General features: G+C 38.2%; 1 protein-coding gene across 1 annotated transcript in view; it reads left to right on the forward strand.

The window, feature by feature from the left end:
• Positions 1 to 14850, forward strand: part of LOC104168438 (ATP-binding cassette sub-family A member 13-like) — a gene marked incomplete at both ends in the record, with an annotated part of 49391 nt that overhangs the window by 3930 nt on the left and 30611 nt on the right. The window contains 8 exons of the mRNA XM_009709023.1: positions 28 to 161; positions 1941 to 2105; positions 5197 to 5362; positions 9165 to 9259; positions 9490 to 9666; positions 10063 to 10268; positions 11884 to 12023; positions 13603 to 13720. Of these exons, the coding sequence (XP_009707325.1) occupies positions 28 to 161; positions 1941 to 2105; positions 5197 to 5362; positions 9165 to 9259; positions 9490 to 9666; positions 10063 to 10268; positions 11884 to 12023; positions 13603 to 13720 (1201 nt within the window). The remainder of the gene's footprint in view (positions 1 to 27; positions 162 to 1940; positions 2106 to 5196; positions 5363 to 9164; positions 9260 to 9489; positions 9667 to 10062; positions 10269 to 11883; positions 12024 to 13602; positions 13721 to 14850) is intronic.

Here is a 14850-nt window from a genome sequence, read left to right on the forward strand (position 1 = left end):
GTAAACAGAAGGTTTTCTGTCTTTCAGGTTTTCAGTATAATCTTTCTCTTGGGGATATTTTGTGGAATCGACGTGCTGTGAGAGCAGAACTTGAATCCAGGTTTGGTTTTGATGATCGTCATGTTGAGAAGCTGCTTAGTTATACAGCACAATTAACAAAGGTAGATACCTTGAAAATTTCTGTGTCCCTCTCTCTCATCTTTTTTTTAATTTCTACCCTGAAGGGACCTTTCATGCCTTACAGAATCTATAGTCATATCTTAGATTTGTGAAGCAGCTACAAGACTGCTAAATATCCTGGATTCATTTCCATCAAAATAAATGTATTTAGCTTCAGCTGAAATTTCTGCACATGAAGATGCTGATGGATTGAGTTGTGTACATTAGTGAACTTATACTTCTCTGAAGTCATGACTGAGTATGGCAAAGTCCTGAGTTTATTATCAAAATCTGTAGAGAAATCTGGGGTTTGGTCCACTAAGCTTTTAAACTAAATCATAGATTTGAAGCTGCCTGGATTAATTTGGCAGGTAGCATTTTGCATCTAATTTACTGGACAAAGAATGGCGCTCTCTTCTGTGGATAAATTAAGGCACATCAAGAGTCCTTTCTTCTCAGTTGTGCAGTCTTGATATCAATATACTTGACTGATGAGTTGTCTCAGTGGGGTTATTGAAACATACTGGTGACGTGTCAAATTTTGAAAAAAATCTTTTTTCTCAAGGAGGGCTTTCTAACATCTTCTAGACCAAAGTGATCTGTTGTGATGGTCTAGTTTGAACTGCAGAAAACTTGAAACATCCTTTGAATTTCTACTAAAGTCCACAGTTTTTTAATAGGATATGTTGCTATTTATCTGAAATTTGTTTATTCTTTCACAAGTACAGTCTAGAGCTGTACTCCAGAAGAACTCATTATAAAAATAACTGATTTACACGAAAGGATAAATTATATTAAAAAACCCCTTGACTTGTGCATGGCCTTTTAATGAAATATCAGTGATGGCCAGTTTGATCAACTGAACTGAATTCGACTGCAGCCTGGTAGCTATGGTTGGCAGTGTAATCCCAGGCAACTCCCTTGCTAGCTGTTTAAACTAATATCTTGATATTGTGTGCTTGTGTTAGGGCATTGAAGATGCTTAAAAAGTGTGAACGGAAATATGGAAACCTGGACAATGTCTGTTCTGAGCATTTCCCTTCTGTATCTAATCCCTCAGCTCATTTGGTGTCAAAATATCAGCAAAACTTTTAATAAATTTTCTAGTCACAGTTGAAAGGAGTTAGGATGTAAAGTGTCTCAGAAAGACATTAATAGGAAGAATTAAAATGTGCTAAATTATTTTTGTATGCTTTAATATTATTTATATGATTGGGAACAATACATCTTTCAACATGGAATTTGGAAGTCAGGCTATCAGGAAAAAATCCTTGCCTCTTGTCTACACTGCTGAAACCTGCCAACTTCAATTAAAACTAGTCTGCTGCATGTAATCATTGGTTGATATCTATCATTGTGCTGAGTGGGTTTTACATCAGTAATTTTTATACTTGTGAAGTTACTTTGATATAGTTATTCTAGTGTAGGTGTTCTGTATCATTGTCAAGTTAGTTCAGCATCAGCCTGCAAATGACTGTAGCAGTAGCTACACCGGTATAGCAACATGGTGAAAATTCCTTGCATATACAGGTCTTGTCATTCTGCCTGCTGTATGACTACCCTAATGGGATCGCTGGTATTTTATACAGCACTCTGCATGTGAAGTACTTTGAAGTATGTGCCCCAGCATATGAGGCTGGGCTCTTATTAATTAAATGGGCTTCGTTCTCACTGAAGGAAGCTATGTGGTATTCTTTTTTCACCAGATAAGTAAGTTGATAGCAGAGATAACACTCAGCAGCCCTCTTGAGATACTCACCAATTTCTTATGTCCCTGCCAGATTCCCACAGGAGAGACACTGGAGCGGTTTGTGTGCTCTGCTCTGTCCAGTGTGCCAGAAAATGAAGCAAACAAAGAGAATAATGAAGAGGGCTGTATTTCTGCACGGCATGAGGCCAAACTGTATCTTGTTCATGCTGTCAGCAAGCTCAGACTCTATGCACAGGTACACTTTAATAAGTTAATAGATTAAATTCCTAATTTTTGCATGTAGGCTGTCAACAGTAACTCAGTTAAAAGATCTGAGTTCCCTATTAAATGTTATTGTCATGAACTTTTTCCATCTTGCTAATAAGGCAAAGTAATCCTTATAAAGAATCGTTACAGTGGAAGTATAATCTATCACCATGTATTCACTTAATCAGATTTTCTCATTAACTCAAATACAGATTTGAAATCTAATAGGGAATATAGTGAAATATACTACACTGCAGAGGCCTGACAGAAGAAAGACCCATTTACTGTCCCACCTGAGCCTGAAATTTGAGCAAAGCTGAAAGCAGACTACAGGCCTCTGCTTATATAGAATATAATTAATTTATTTTTAATTCCCTGGCACTGCCTCTAGCAGTAGTGGCTGAAGCATGTTGAAGGGAATGAGAGTAAATCTCCAGTACAGTATCTTAAAATTCTGCTCTGGCAGAACAGTTAGGCTTGCAGTCTCTTTGATGACATATGTGTAGTTGCATGGAGAAAAGGATAAACCATTCAGATGTTTCCTAAGGAAAACACTTACTTAGCTGCCTTAACGCTGGTGTTTGTTTTTCCACTGAAATATGTTAGCTTTCTTTTTTCCCCCCATTAAAAAAATATCAGCTGTGTATCAAGCTGCTCTGGAGATGTTTGCAGTATTGGCTAAAGAAAGCATGTAGAGCTTTACTGTGTATTTCCTCAAAAATGTATTCTTTGATTTATCTTTTGATAAAGGTTGCACTGATTTATGACGACTTGATAATTTAACGTGATTGCCCAAACTAATGCACTACTTCCTATTGTAGCTGTAGGAAAATACAGTAATAATTTCAACCATGATTTTAAAACTTTTTGTAAGAGCTGACATCCTTATGATGGCAACTTGAAGTACTGTAAGCTGCTGGGAATTCCCTTGGTGAACAGAACATCTCTTATAGTAAAAATCTGTTGTAACCAGTTGGCATTAAAAAAAATGTAATAGTGGAGGAAAGGAGAGCTGTCAGTGGATTTGGCCAGGCCTTGGTATGCCTTATTGTAGGCTACGCAATGAGAGCATGCAGGCTCCTTCTCCATCTCTTTGTGTAATGGAACCCCAAAAATGTTGAGGCTGCTGCCTTCCATCATGTTGGTAGTGTAGATAGAAGTCCTGTAAGGGAAAGCATGTTATATTACCAACTTGCAGGTCAGTCCAAACTGTATTAAAAATCAACCTTTGTGAGGCCAGTCATTTCAGAGTCTAGACACGTTGTTGGAGAGAATTTTTACTATCATTGTTAATTATTGTTTGTTTGTTTTTTTTAAAGACATGCAAATTCAGTGTATTGTCTGAATAAAAAAAGCTTTGATTATCTAACAAGGTGCATTCTGTTTTGCTTTCAATCTGCCAGGTGTTTGAAACAGCGGCAGCAGGGTCTCTCAGAAACTCCTTTTGGAACTTGAAAGAATCATAGCCGATTTAATGTCTCAGTTTCTAGATGAAAGGGAAGCCAGGAAACTTTTTTCAGCTATAAATACCCTGATTCATGAATGGAATGAGAAATCAGATACCTACTTTTCAGAAGGATATACTGCATCTCACAGTCTGTAAGTTATGCTTATCTTTCTGCAACTTGTATTACAAAGTTCAGATCAACTTGATTATTTATTTTCACATGTAATTGATTTCTGATTTTTCTCTGTTTTATTTTTTTATTCTGTAATTCAAAACCTCATATACAGTCAAATAATTTTGCTGATGCATATACATTCTGGAAAAAGAAATCTGTGATTCAGAGTATAGCTACTTACAGGTTCAGCAAAACTGAGTATATGATCAGGACTCATAGGAATCAGCAGCTGTGTATAACTAAGCGTTTTGAACTAGGACCTGAATTCTATATTTTGTTCTGCAAACAGAGTCTAATTCCCACAAGTAGTTGCTGTGACTCAGTAATGCTTCCCATGGATCCATGCTGTAGGATCAATCTACTCACGTACAGCAGGTCCAGTGCATCTGAAACATTTTGGATTTTTGTTGTATGAGTCATACTTGTGTGAGTTTGTGCAGGAGATCTTGGAACAGAAGCCTGCTATGGAGAACAGAATTGCATTGTAATTCTGTATGCTTATATAAATGTAGTTTCCAATCTTATCTAGGGCACTCTGAGGCTAAGATTTCTTTTAATGTTTTTGAGCTTAGAGTTTCGAGTTCTCCGTTTGGCTAATCACTTAATGCAAATGTAAGCAGTTTATGTGAAGATATTGCTATAAGTTCTGTACTTATTCAGAATTATTTGTTTTGTTGAAGCAGTCCAAATCTTCCTGTACAGTAGAGTTATTCTTTCAGCACTTGGTCACTAATCTAATTTTGTTGCAACTTTGGAAATGCCTTCAATTCCAATTTCAGGACAAGTACAACTACAAGCTTGTAAAGATTGAGTGTGCTTTAATTTCAGGTATTCTGATTCACAGCATATGTTTTAAAATAAAATCAAGACAATTCTTCTGAGCAATTTATGCAAAATAAAGTAGTTTAAGAGCTCTGTTTCCCTATCTATTTAAAAAAAAAAAAAAAAGAAGGACTTGTTATAAATGATCTGGAAGGTTCTACACAGGACTTAAAAGTTGTAGATACAGGGAGTTAATGTTTGTCAGAGTTGGCAGGGCCTCATGAAAAATCTGTGACAGAGCACAGGAACTGATACCTCTCTCTTTCTAACTGCCCATTGGATGACTTGTATCGCCTCTAGGAGTTATAATGTTGGCCTCAATTTGGCATTGCTTGTAATAGCCCTACTTGTTCGTATCAAAAACAGTCCTTCATTGGAGGAGATGTGATCCATGCTATACAAATCAACATCTGAGGATAAAGGTGAAAGATACGATCCATTATTTACTGTTAAGAGAAAGACTGCAGTCAAATTGTTCAATAATTTAGTAGTGCATCTTGGAATTTGGTTCTTTTTTTGATAAGAGGAAACTGCTATACTGCTGGTCTTCCAAGAAACTACAAAGTAGGTGATATAGTGACTGCACAAAAAAAAAAATCCTATAATTTTTCAGCAACTTTACCTTTTTGTTTGTAGTATACAATGTTTCTGTGCTCTACCTCTTTTGATTGCAGAATCCTGCATCTGAAGAGAATGCAGTCTGTACTTCAGGATGCACCTCAGTGGCCTGTTATGAAGAGATTGCTTCTGGTAGATGGAGCTATAAAGAATGTAATAGCACAGTATTTATACTTCACTGAAGGTAAAGCTGCATGGTGATTACTTTTTACTAACACTGAAATTACTTCCACAGAGTAACATGGGAAATGGATAACATTTTACCTCTAGGAAGGCATTTGGGCTCTGTAGTACATGTCACACTTAGATATTTACAGCAGCTTTTGAATTCCTAAAATTTTGTTTCCCTTAGTGATGATAGAACACAACATAATACCCATTTTCACTTCTCATATCAGGAATAAACAATTTCCTTAGGCATCTTACATGATGTTGTATGCTGCTGTGGTGGCTGTTTAAAGATCTAACTCAAGAAAATAAGCCTGCTCAATAAAAATTAAAGTTATCAATGCCTGAGAAGTTTCTGATGCCATCAGTCATGTGTGAATAAGAGGTATGGGTTTTAGATTTAGATGCAACTTGACTTTTCTGGCTGGTCATTGCAAGTGAATCAAAACGCTGAGTTGGACATACAGATTTTCTAATCTCTTTAAGAATTTGATTGAGGGCTGTGAAGCAGAGGCAGGGTGGTTCTTTCTCTGGGGGCTATGCTTTTGGACACAAAGCTAGGCTGACGGTGAAGGAAGTGGAAGATGCAATGCACAGAAGAGAAGGGATAGTATTGAAGAACTCGGGGCAAGTGAAGGTGTATTTTACAAGAAGTTAGGGAACTGGATCTGTTTTTAGCAGTTTGACTGAACAAGATGAACTAACTCCCATGAAGTTCTTGTAAATGTGTCTGTTCAGCAATTATGACTTTCAGATTTGGAATACATTTATAGCATTACACAGTGTGCTAGGACTCAGATTGTGTGATACTCAGCACCATAATACCCAGGAGTTGGTTGGCAATATAATCATATTATAAGGTCCACACAGATCTGGATTTAAAGAAAAAAAAAAAGAAAAGGAAAAAGGAAAAGAGACAAGATATCTTTCTGTGAAACCTTTTAGTGGAGACCTGCAATACTGTAATGTGAATATATATAGGAAGAACACTTGTATTATTACTCAGTTGTGATTAGGTATGTGAAAAACCACTTTAATCGTTTCAGGGACATTGATAGTCTTAAATTACTTGATAATTGCATATGAATTTACAGTAAAGAATAAACGATATATTAAAAGTACAAATTTTGTCCAAGATGCCACTGAAATTGTGCAATTTTGTCCTTGATCTAGCTCAGATGTCTTCAGATTACAAATAAAAACCTCTCGTTTGAAGATCGCTGTTGGAAATTAACACAGGATCTGATGCAAGTACTGTGTATTTTAATGCTGTGTGTCATTACTAGGAGTAAAAATTGTGCAGGTCATATTACAACAAGGCCCACTTTCCTTGGGTTATGTTGTATGACGTGTGCTTCTTGCCTTTAATGACTTTATAGCTGATTACTGTGGGAATTTAGGGAGCAGTTCTCTTGTTGATACACAAAAAAAAAAACTATAATCCAACATACCCTTTACCTGTATCAGCTAACTGAACCAGACTGTAAACAGGAACGAGGACTGAGTGTGTAGCAGGGAGCAGATCTCAAGAAAACAAGTAGTCTTTCAACGTAATTTTCCAAAGGTGCATTTTAGGACATTTAATAATAAAGGTTTGCTGATTGTTTATCTTCTGGGCTCGTAAGGTCATTGGACGAAAAGGTGTCATTTTTATCTTGTGGGTTTTGTTTTATAGCACACAGCCACATGGAATCAGTACTCCTAGTTGTATTACGGAATCCTGATTTACTTGTGTGCCCAAACCTGCAAGACACCTCTGAAACTTCAGGATAGTTTCTGTAGTCTCCTTTTTAGGATGCCTTGATTTGAAGCATGCTACACAGTTTTGTATGTCAGTATACCTTCCTTCATGATGGTGGAGTTATACTGATTCACTACAGCTGGGCATCTGTCCTCTCAGCTCATATGGTAAAATGCTCCTCTCTGTCCGCACAAAGGAGTATAGAGAAACAGTGGCAAGTGGGAAAACGCAAATGGTACACTGTTCTGGATCCTCAAAGGCTGGGTCACCTTACAGACTGAGGGGATTACTGCCTATGGGTATGGGAGTCGTTATGGGAGGCAGGGGAAGAGCATTTTGGGATTGCAGCAGACTTAGTATGGGAGGTTTGGAAGAGGAACCAAAGGTGGGGAGAGGAAGTGATCTAGGTGGTTTGGGGAGGAGCAAGTATGGGAAAGCAGAAGTAAGGTGATGAAAGGGACTGCTTGAATATGAACAGGCTGCTTAGTCAATATGCTTGCCTGGCCATACCCTGCACCTGACCACTGCAGGCTGTCCTGCCTTCTCTCTAAACTCCATTTCTAACTCTTCCTGTGTGAGCACTCTCTTCTGTGCGCAAGTGTGTGTATGGGGGTCTGTGTGCAGCAACTGAGGTCAGACCATGGGATGTGTCGGGGCCTGTAGCAACAACTGGAAGGACTGGAGTGAGTGAAATCAAGTGCCAGCAAATGGAATGGGACCTGTGTGTCCTTGGTGCCAGAAACTAGAGTGAGTGAGAGTGGACATGTCAGTGTGTGATGGCTAGTGAATATCAGGCTGGAATAGCTGAAGGGTGGGTGAGGTGGCCTGGGAGCTGAGGAGGTGTGCACTTCTCTGACAGTGAGCAGGGGTCAGCTATTGGAAGAACCAGGAGGTCCAGGCCAACACGAGAGGGACGATGGGGTGTGAGGGTTGACTGAGAGACCTGTTAGTGTACCTCCTATGCGTGAGGCAGCTGGGAAGAGCTGAGGGACCAACTGCTAGATGGACTGAGTGTCCAAGAGCAGTTATTGCAGGGCTCCACTGTGTGTGTGAGCAAGCACGTCTCTACTGGAAGCTGGAGCAGGGCTGCAGCCTCAAAGGCTCATATGCCCAGGTCCCAGAAACTGGGGAGGGAGACTGGGATCCAAGGGCAGCTGCTGGGCAGACTGGATGTCTGAGCCCAGCTGCTAGGGGGGATCCACACTGTGTGTGTGTGTGTGTGTATATACACACATGTATTCCCTGTAACAGACCTCCATCCTGAACAGCCAGGCAGGTGAACAGGATGAGGCCAGTTGTGCTGTTTGTGTGTGCGTGTGAGTGCTGTGTGTGTCAGTCTGTTGATCTGTGTGGCCGCCCATGTGCATTGACTGTGTACGCGTTAGCTTGTGGGCCTACCTACCCAGCCTTGCTGGCGGTTGGACCTGGGGGCATGGAGCTATGGCAGCCTCACCTCTGTAGGGCTACTGGATTTGGCAGCTCCCTGATGTGACCTGGTAGCATTTCTGGGGTTGTCTTTTATTTGAGAAGGGCGAGATTAGTTTTGCTTGGGAGCTTAAGGAATTACACCACCTTTCTGTATTTCAGAAGAATTTGCTGGCTAAATGAACAGTTATATATGGAAGGAGTCTAAGTTTATTTCAGTATTCATAGCTGGAAGCCCACACAGGACCTCATTTTCCTTTCCTGAAAATCATGAAAACTCACTGAAGTCATTGGAGCTACTCTGGTATAACTGAAAAGGGACAGAGTCATGCTTTTGCTGGTGTAAGAGACTAGTCTCTTCTTTCTGCCTTGTCTTGATGAGCCTTTTTCAGTGGTGGTGCAGGAGGAGCCGTCTTTGCTCCTCAGAAGTGCGGAGTGCAACTGTGTACATATTTTATGCAAATAGAGTGCTTTCGGCAGGGGTGGCATCTAAACCAAAGTGGAACCTTTATGCCTTTAACTGGTGTATCTTTAAACCATATCATGCACAGTTTTCTTTCCTAGAAGGATGCTTCCTACTGTACTGTCCCTGAATTGCTCTGTGGGTTAAACATTTTCTTTATGGGGTGTGTGTGTGGGGAATGTCTTACAGAAGCTTTACGTGGCCTGGAAAAACTGATTCCCTTTGCCCAAAGAGATGGATTAATTCATCTAGACATCAGAAAGCTCTTTGTGGAGTTAAAACAGGTGTGTTGTTAATGTTTCTATATTAATTAGCATAAAGCTGCAGAGGCTTATTTTTGGGGATAAAAAGTACTTACTAGGTAGAGTTTATTCAGCAGTATTTTGGTTGAACTTTACTTTGTACTTTTTTGTCTTTTGACATTTTGTTGTGAGAATTAATATGGAGTCTGAATTAAATCTGTTCCTTCACCCAAGTTCATTTTTAAAGTGATAGTATATTCATTGAATTGTAGATGTTGATGAGCAATGCTTCCTATATATGCAATGACACGCTTACAATGTTTGAGAAGACCCTGAGACTTCCACAGGGTTCAGATGACATTGACATTTTAGCAATACACATGTGCCCTGGCAATGGCTCAGAGGTGACCTTCAAGCTGAGTAACCAGGTCCAGTCACTAAAGGAATCTGTAAGTATTTCTGAATTTTTTTCATGTTTAAAGCTTGCAGTGCCTTGCTTATATTACTATTACAAAATTAAATAAATTAGCAGGGGTTGTAGCTTACTACTAAGTGTTTGCTATTAATAAGTAGATGGGTAACTGATTATTTAAACTGATTAAAATGTGCTTGGGGGCAAGGCACAAGTGGTCCTTCGGACTCTCTTGAGTGAATGTGGCATTTTAGAAATACTAAGTAGCTGTGGCTTCCAGAAAAAAAATGACAAGGTTTGAAAGACTGGTCGTTTAGTCCGTCTTATGTTGGATTTCAATATCATCAGTATTACAAATCTAAGAAGCAGGGCCAAAGTCTCAGGTGAGTTTCCCTTTCACTGGTTTCAAATATTGCTTTCTTTACTGTGAAAGGTCCTGCTTCTGCAGAAAGTAACTCAGGAACGACAAAGCCTGCCAGATTCAATAATGGATGAATATTTGGGATGGCAAGAAATAGAAGAGCAGCTAACCAAAAATTATGCTTATTACTGTGAAATTAATCAATTGCCAAGCACAGAGGCACCATCTGAAGAGGATGTCCATTTCAGCTCTTGTCAGGAACAGCTGCTCTTGTCACTGTATGTATCTTGTATATCATTTAATACATAAAGGTCTTGACTGGTACCAGCCTAGAGTAAGGTATTATAACGAGTGACTGAATAGATAAAAAGGTTATAACCCTGCTTTTTGCTTTTGATTACCACCCAGTGTTATCAGTTTTCTATAGGCACAAACAGGAAGGTAGAGGCGCTTTTTTTTTTTTTTTTTTTTTTTGTAGTAGTAGTATTTGGGGAGGGGGGTAGGGGTAGAAATAGACTGAGGACAGGCAGGTATCTAGGATTCTAAAAGCCTATCTTCCCTTTTTATCTTCTCACATCCAAGCATTTTCTGCTGCTTCTCAGCCTGCCTCCTGGTACATACTTATCTAGTACTGTGCTGCTCAGAGTGCTTGGAAAAGGATCTGAAAGACTCCTGGGAGATGCAGGAAAACATTCAAGAGAGTAGTTAGGACATGCACTAGGAGGTCTGTTGCAGCCTCAAGCTGCTTTCTGAACACATCAAGTGGTCACCATTCCTCTATTTGGGCAGGAAATCCATTCATCTTTTTAGCAAATTGATTGTCATTTGCAATTACTCAGTAATTCTACTGATTTCAAGTTTTAATGATGTTAAATCAGAGTATATTAGAGAAAAATCCCTATATCAATAAAGTGCTTTAAAATAGGATAGGATTTTATTCTTCGTCCTTGGCGATGTAAAGCATGAGCATAATGCGTTTAATGTGAAGTTGCATTTATACTGGACGGATGTTGTAGGTCACAAACTTAGTTGTCTTCTACACGTTTATCTACATTACTTACACATATGAGAAACTTTACAGAAGAGTTTGCTATTAAAGTAGTGAGACTATTAGCTCTAAGCATTCAAGAATCTATCAGAAATTCTACAAGCTGCATTGACGGCAGGGATTAAATCCACAGATATTAATAACATCTTAGATGTTAGAAAATTTATGTCATTTTTTCATGTCCCTTTTGCTGTTGATCAATTGTTGATTGCCTTCCCTCTGTCCGTGTTTCTAAATGACTATGAAATCACCACAAGGACTAGTTTTACATTTCAATTTTTGAGCATCAAAACCGCTGATAGAGCTAAAAGACCCCTGGGAATAGAAGCTTGTGTTTAAGCAACATTAAAGAGCAAGAAAAGCTCAATGCTATTTTTATGCAAAGTGTTTTGTTGTTGTTTTGGTTGGTTGGTTTTTTTCAGGGACAAAGCAATGTTTTTTTTTTTTTAACGCAAAGGTGTATTTCAGGACACGAGGAAGCATTTCTTGATAATTCTTTCCAATTTCAAAGTGCTACTTTTTGAATCAGAAAATTTTGTTGGGGATTTCTTAGAAGGCTTTTTAGTTTTGTTTTGTGTTTTCCTGCTCACAAACCTGTGTAGTAAAGTCTAGTTGTGCTTAGAGTGATGTAGTAGCTATGCTGCTGATTTCTTTAGCAAAGGACTCTGCTATTAGCCTGCCTGCCTCAGTTCTTCCCTAAGCCGGTGGGGCTGTTGGTATGAACAAAGTAGCAATAGAATTTAGCTAGAGATTTACAGAGAAATGGCATGTGTTCACAAGGTAATTTGACTTTGGAATAAATCTCTGATTTAATTATGGTAGCCTTGTTTTCTCTGTCATTTCAGAATTAATGATACACTTGAAGAAATTTTGTTTGCTTTTGAGGGAAACCTATACTGGAAGGATTTAACAGATTTTGTCAGTTGGACATGCAATGTAGCTCAATACATGAATGAGGAAGCAGGCTCCATGGGAGGCCAGTCAGGTGAGTAAAGAGCTACTGCATAGCACAGGCTTTATTCTGATGGTTCCCTGTCTGTTTTAGAGTACAGTATTCTTTGGAAAGGGAAAAGGTGATGGTTTTTATATTTGTGAGCCTGTTTCTGTTTATTTTTCCATCAACCTTGGGATTTATCGGCTGACTGAATCATTAGCAAGGAGAACTTGTAATATACAGAGCCTGATGCTTGTACATAGCTGTGATTTTAGTGCCAGCCGGAAAATTTTTGGATTGCCCGTTTCTATTGGGGAAATTCCAGCTGGGTGAACCTGGTTGGAATCTCTACTTTTGCAACAGTATTCTGTCAGGAAGGCTTCTTAAGTCCAGGATATAAATGGGAGACCAGACTAGCTGGTCACCCAGTAGAGGTATTTCTAGGATTATTTTGTATTAGGCAAGGACTTGATGTTTGATTTTCTTCATGTCAGTTGTCCTGTGATATTCCAGATGTCCTGATCCATCCGCTGTTAACTTTCTTGGAATACACTAGTTTGTCATTATTTGGGGAAAACTTTGAAATATCTGAGATTTATGCTGAGGAATGGGAGAACTTCCATTTCGGAATTCTTTCTCGTTACATATTTGTATTGCTCTTCTCAACGTTTTAACAGAGCTATGAAGCAGGACACAATGAGGTTGATCCAAATGTTGATCTAAAAAATGACCTCACCCATTGTCACCTGTTTGTTTCCTTTAGGTATTCTCACCATGCTCCCATTTCTACCTTTTTTTTAACCACTTATATTTCCAGCTTCTGAAGGACTTAGGTTACTGATGGATTTTTGTAAAGCTTGTTCTTGGGATTTGTGAAAAATCTTGTTCTTGCTAAAGATATGTTTTTTCTGAACACACTTCCCCCCCCCGCCCTGCTCTTTTTCTTAGTAGAGCTAATCAGAAATGTGCTGAATACCTCATCAGTAAGTGGGCAGCTGTGGAGTGTATGTAAAAATAAGCCGTACTTTTTAAATTGAAGAACTGTGTTAATGAAGTGAACTTTTCAAACATGAATAGATTGTACAGATTTTGTAATTATTACAGTTCTAGATATTTCAGTTATCTGGGCAGTAATAGTGAATTTCACAGAACTACCTTCTCTTTACTGAAATGCCAAGGAAAAAGTAATATTAAAGTTCATTTCAGTGCCGAGTACAGCACTAAGCATGCTCTAGTATAATAAAACTAATCTTATTTGAGCTAGTTCTGTAGTTCATGTATAATTCAAAACATGTCTATTATTTTTCTTTCTTTTTCTGCAAGGAATTGTCTTTGAATTTTTCTGTAAGGAAAAGACAGATATGCCTGATTTAGAGCTGATATTTATTGACTGTGCATTTCGTTCTTTTAAATCATTCAGTAGAACTAACATCAAACACTTTAATTAAAAATTGCATATTTACTTCTTTTAAAGTGTATGTAATCTATTTCTCTTTCTGCATACATTCAAGTCCTAAATTTGGTAGGACTTATTTAGGTTGTTTCAGTGGGAGTCAATCAAGTTGTTCATAGATGTGTTCATAAACCTTTTTTGATCTGTCTCTTGATGTTGAAATTTTTTTCATTGCAGATGGACTAGGAGCATCTCTATGTTCTAGGCAAAAGCTCGGTTTGGAGACCATCCTAGGTCATTATTTAGCATTTCTGCAAGACTTACCAGATTATTGCCCGTTTATTTCATGGGCACGGTAAGGTTGAACTAGTCAATGTAATTTCTTTGTTTAACTGTTTTCCGGTTTTATCCCACCTCCACTTTGGACTTTTGTAATTCTTGAACATAATTACCTTGCCTCATTTCACCAAATGACTGGTGTTTTTCAGTATTACTGGGAACAAATAGAATCTTGCAAAGAAGGTCTTTGACTGTCATTCAAAAGCGTTAAACAAGACATTTCCATCTCTGTTGTGTTATCAGTAGCAACCAAAGTGGTGGTTTTCAAAATCTTGGATATTCTTGATATCTACAGTGAAAACAAAATGGAAGTTAAGGAGTAGAATGCAAATTGGTATCTTGAATGTTCAATCACTATTTTTTTGTGCTCTTTCCCAACTTTGTTATAAAGATCAATGCAGACACATTTGCTAGGGCAAGACTTTGGATTTGATCTTAAATACTGTTATCTAGAGTATGCACTGTTTTCTCTGCACAGTAGTACTAACAAAATCACCAGACTTGTTTGGGTTTTCTTTGCTATACATGCAGAGGTACTTCTTTGACTTGAATAGGCCTAGGAAGGACATTCTATGTGGGGAATGCTTTGTTTTTGTTCCCAGTGTTTGACGTCTTGGTTTCCCTTCTGTAGAAGCCATTCCAGTAATTGACAGAGAAATTCTCTCACAAAGTTTTTTAATGGTTTGTGGTGTTCTGCATTTTAACTATTAAAGGAAAACATATTTAAGGAAAAGGTCTTTTCAACTTGAGACCTTTGCATTGGAATGCTCCTTTTTCCACTCACCTCAATCTTTACCAATCTTACAGAGCGAGTAAACATTTTTTTCTTTTGATAGATAGTATTGACACAATGGAAATGATCAGATGGAGCATTCCAGTTTTCACTGTGATTTCATTTCACTGTGTTTTTTTTCTCTAGATATTAAAATAGCAGTGTTCAGCTATTGGTCAGTCAACTGGAATGTTTTGGCTTTCAATAATTATGATAAAAAAATTCTTCAGAATTCACGGAATTTTAGAGGTTTTGATTGATTTTATTGATAGGTTCCTTTCTATAAAATAATCAGTCTGTGGAGCATAAAAACTTTGCACTTTTCAGCAGCTGAAAATGTGACATACTTAAATTAAACGTGTTTGACTCTTTGT

Source organism: Cariama cristata, unplaced genomic scaffold, assembly GCF_000690535.1.
Source record: "Cariama cristata isolate BGI_N322 unplaced genomic scaffold, ASM69053v1 scaffold17801, whole genome shotgun sequence".
Classification (NCBI taxonomy): domain Eukaryota; kingdom Metazoa; phylum Chordata; class Aves; order Cariamiformes; family Cariamidae; genus Cariama; species Cariama cristata.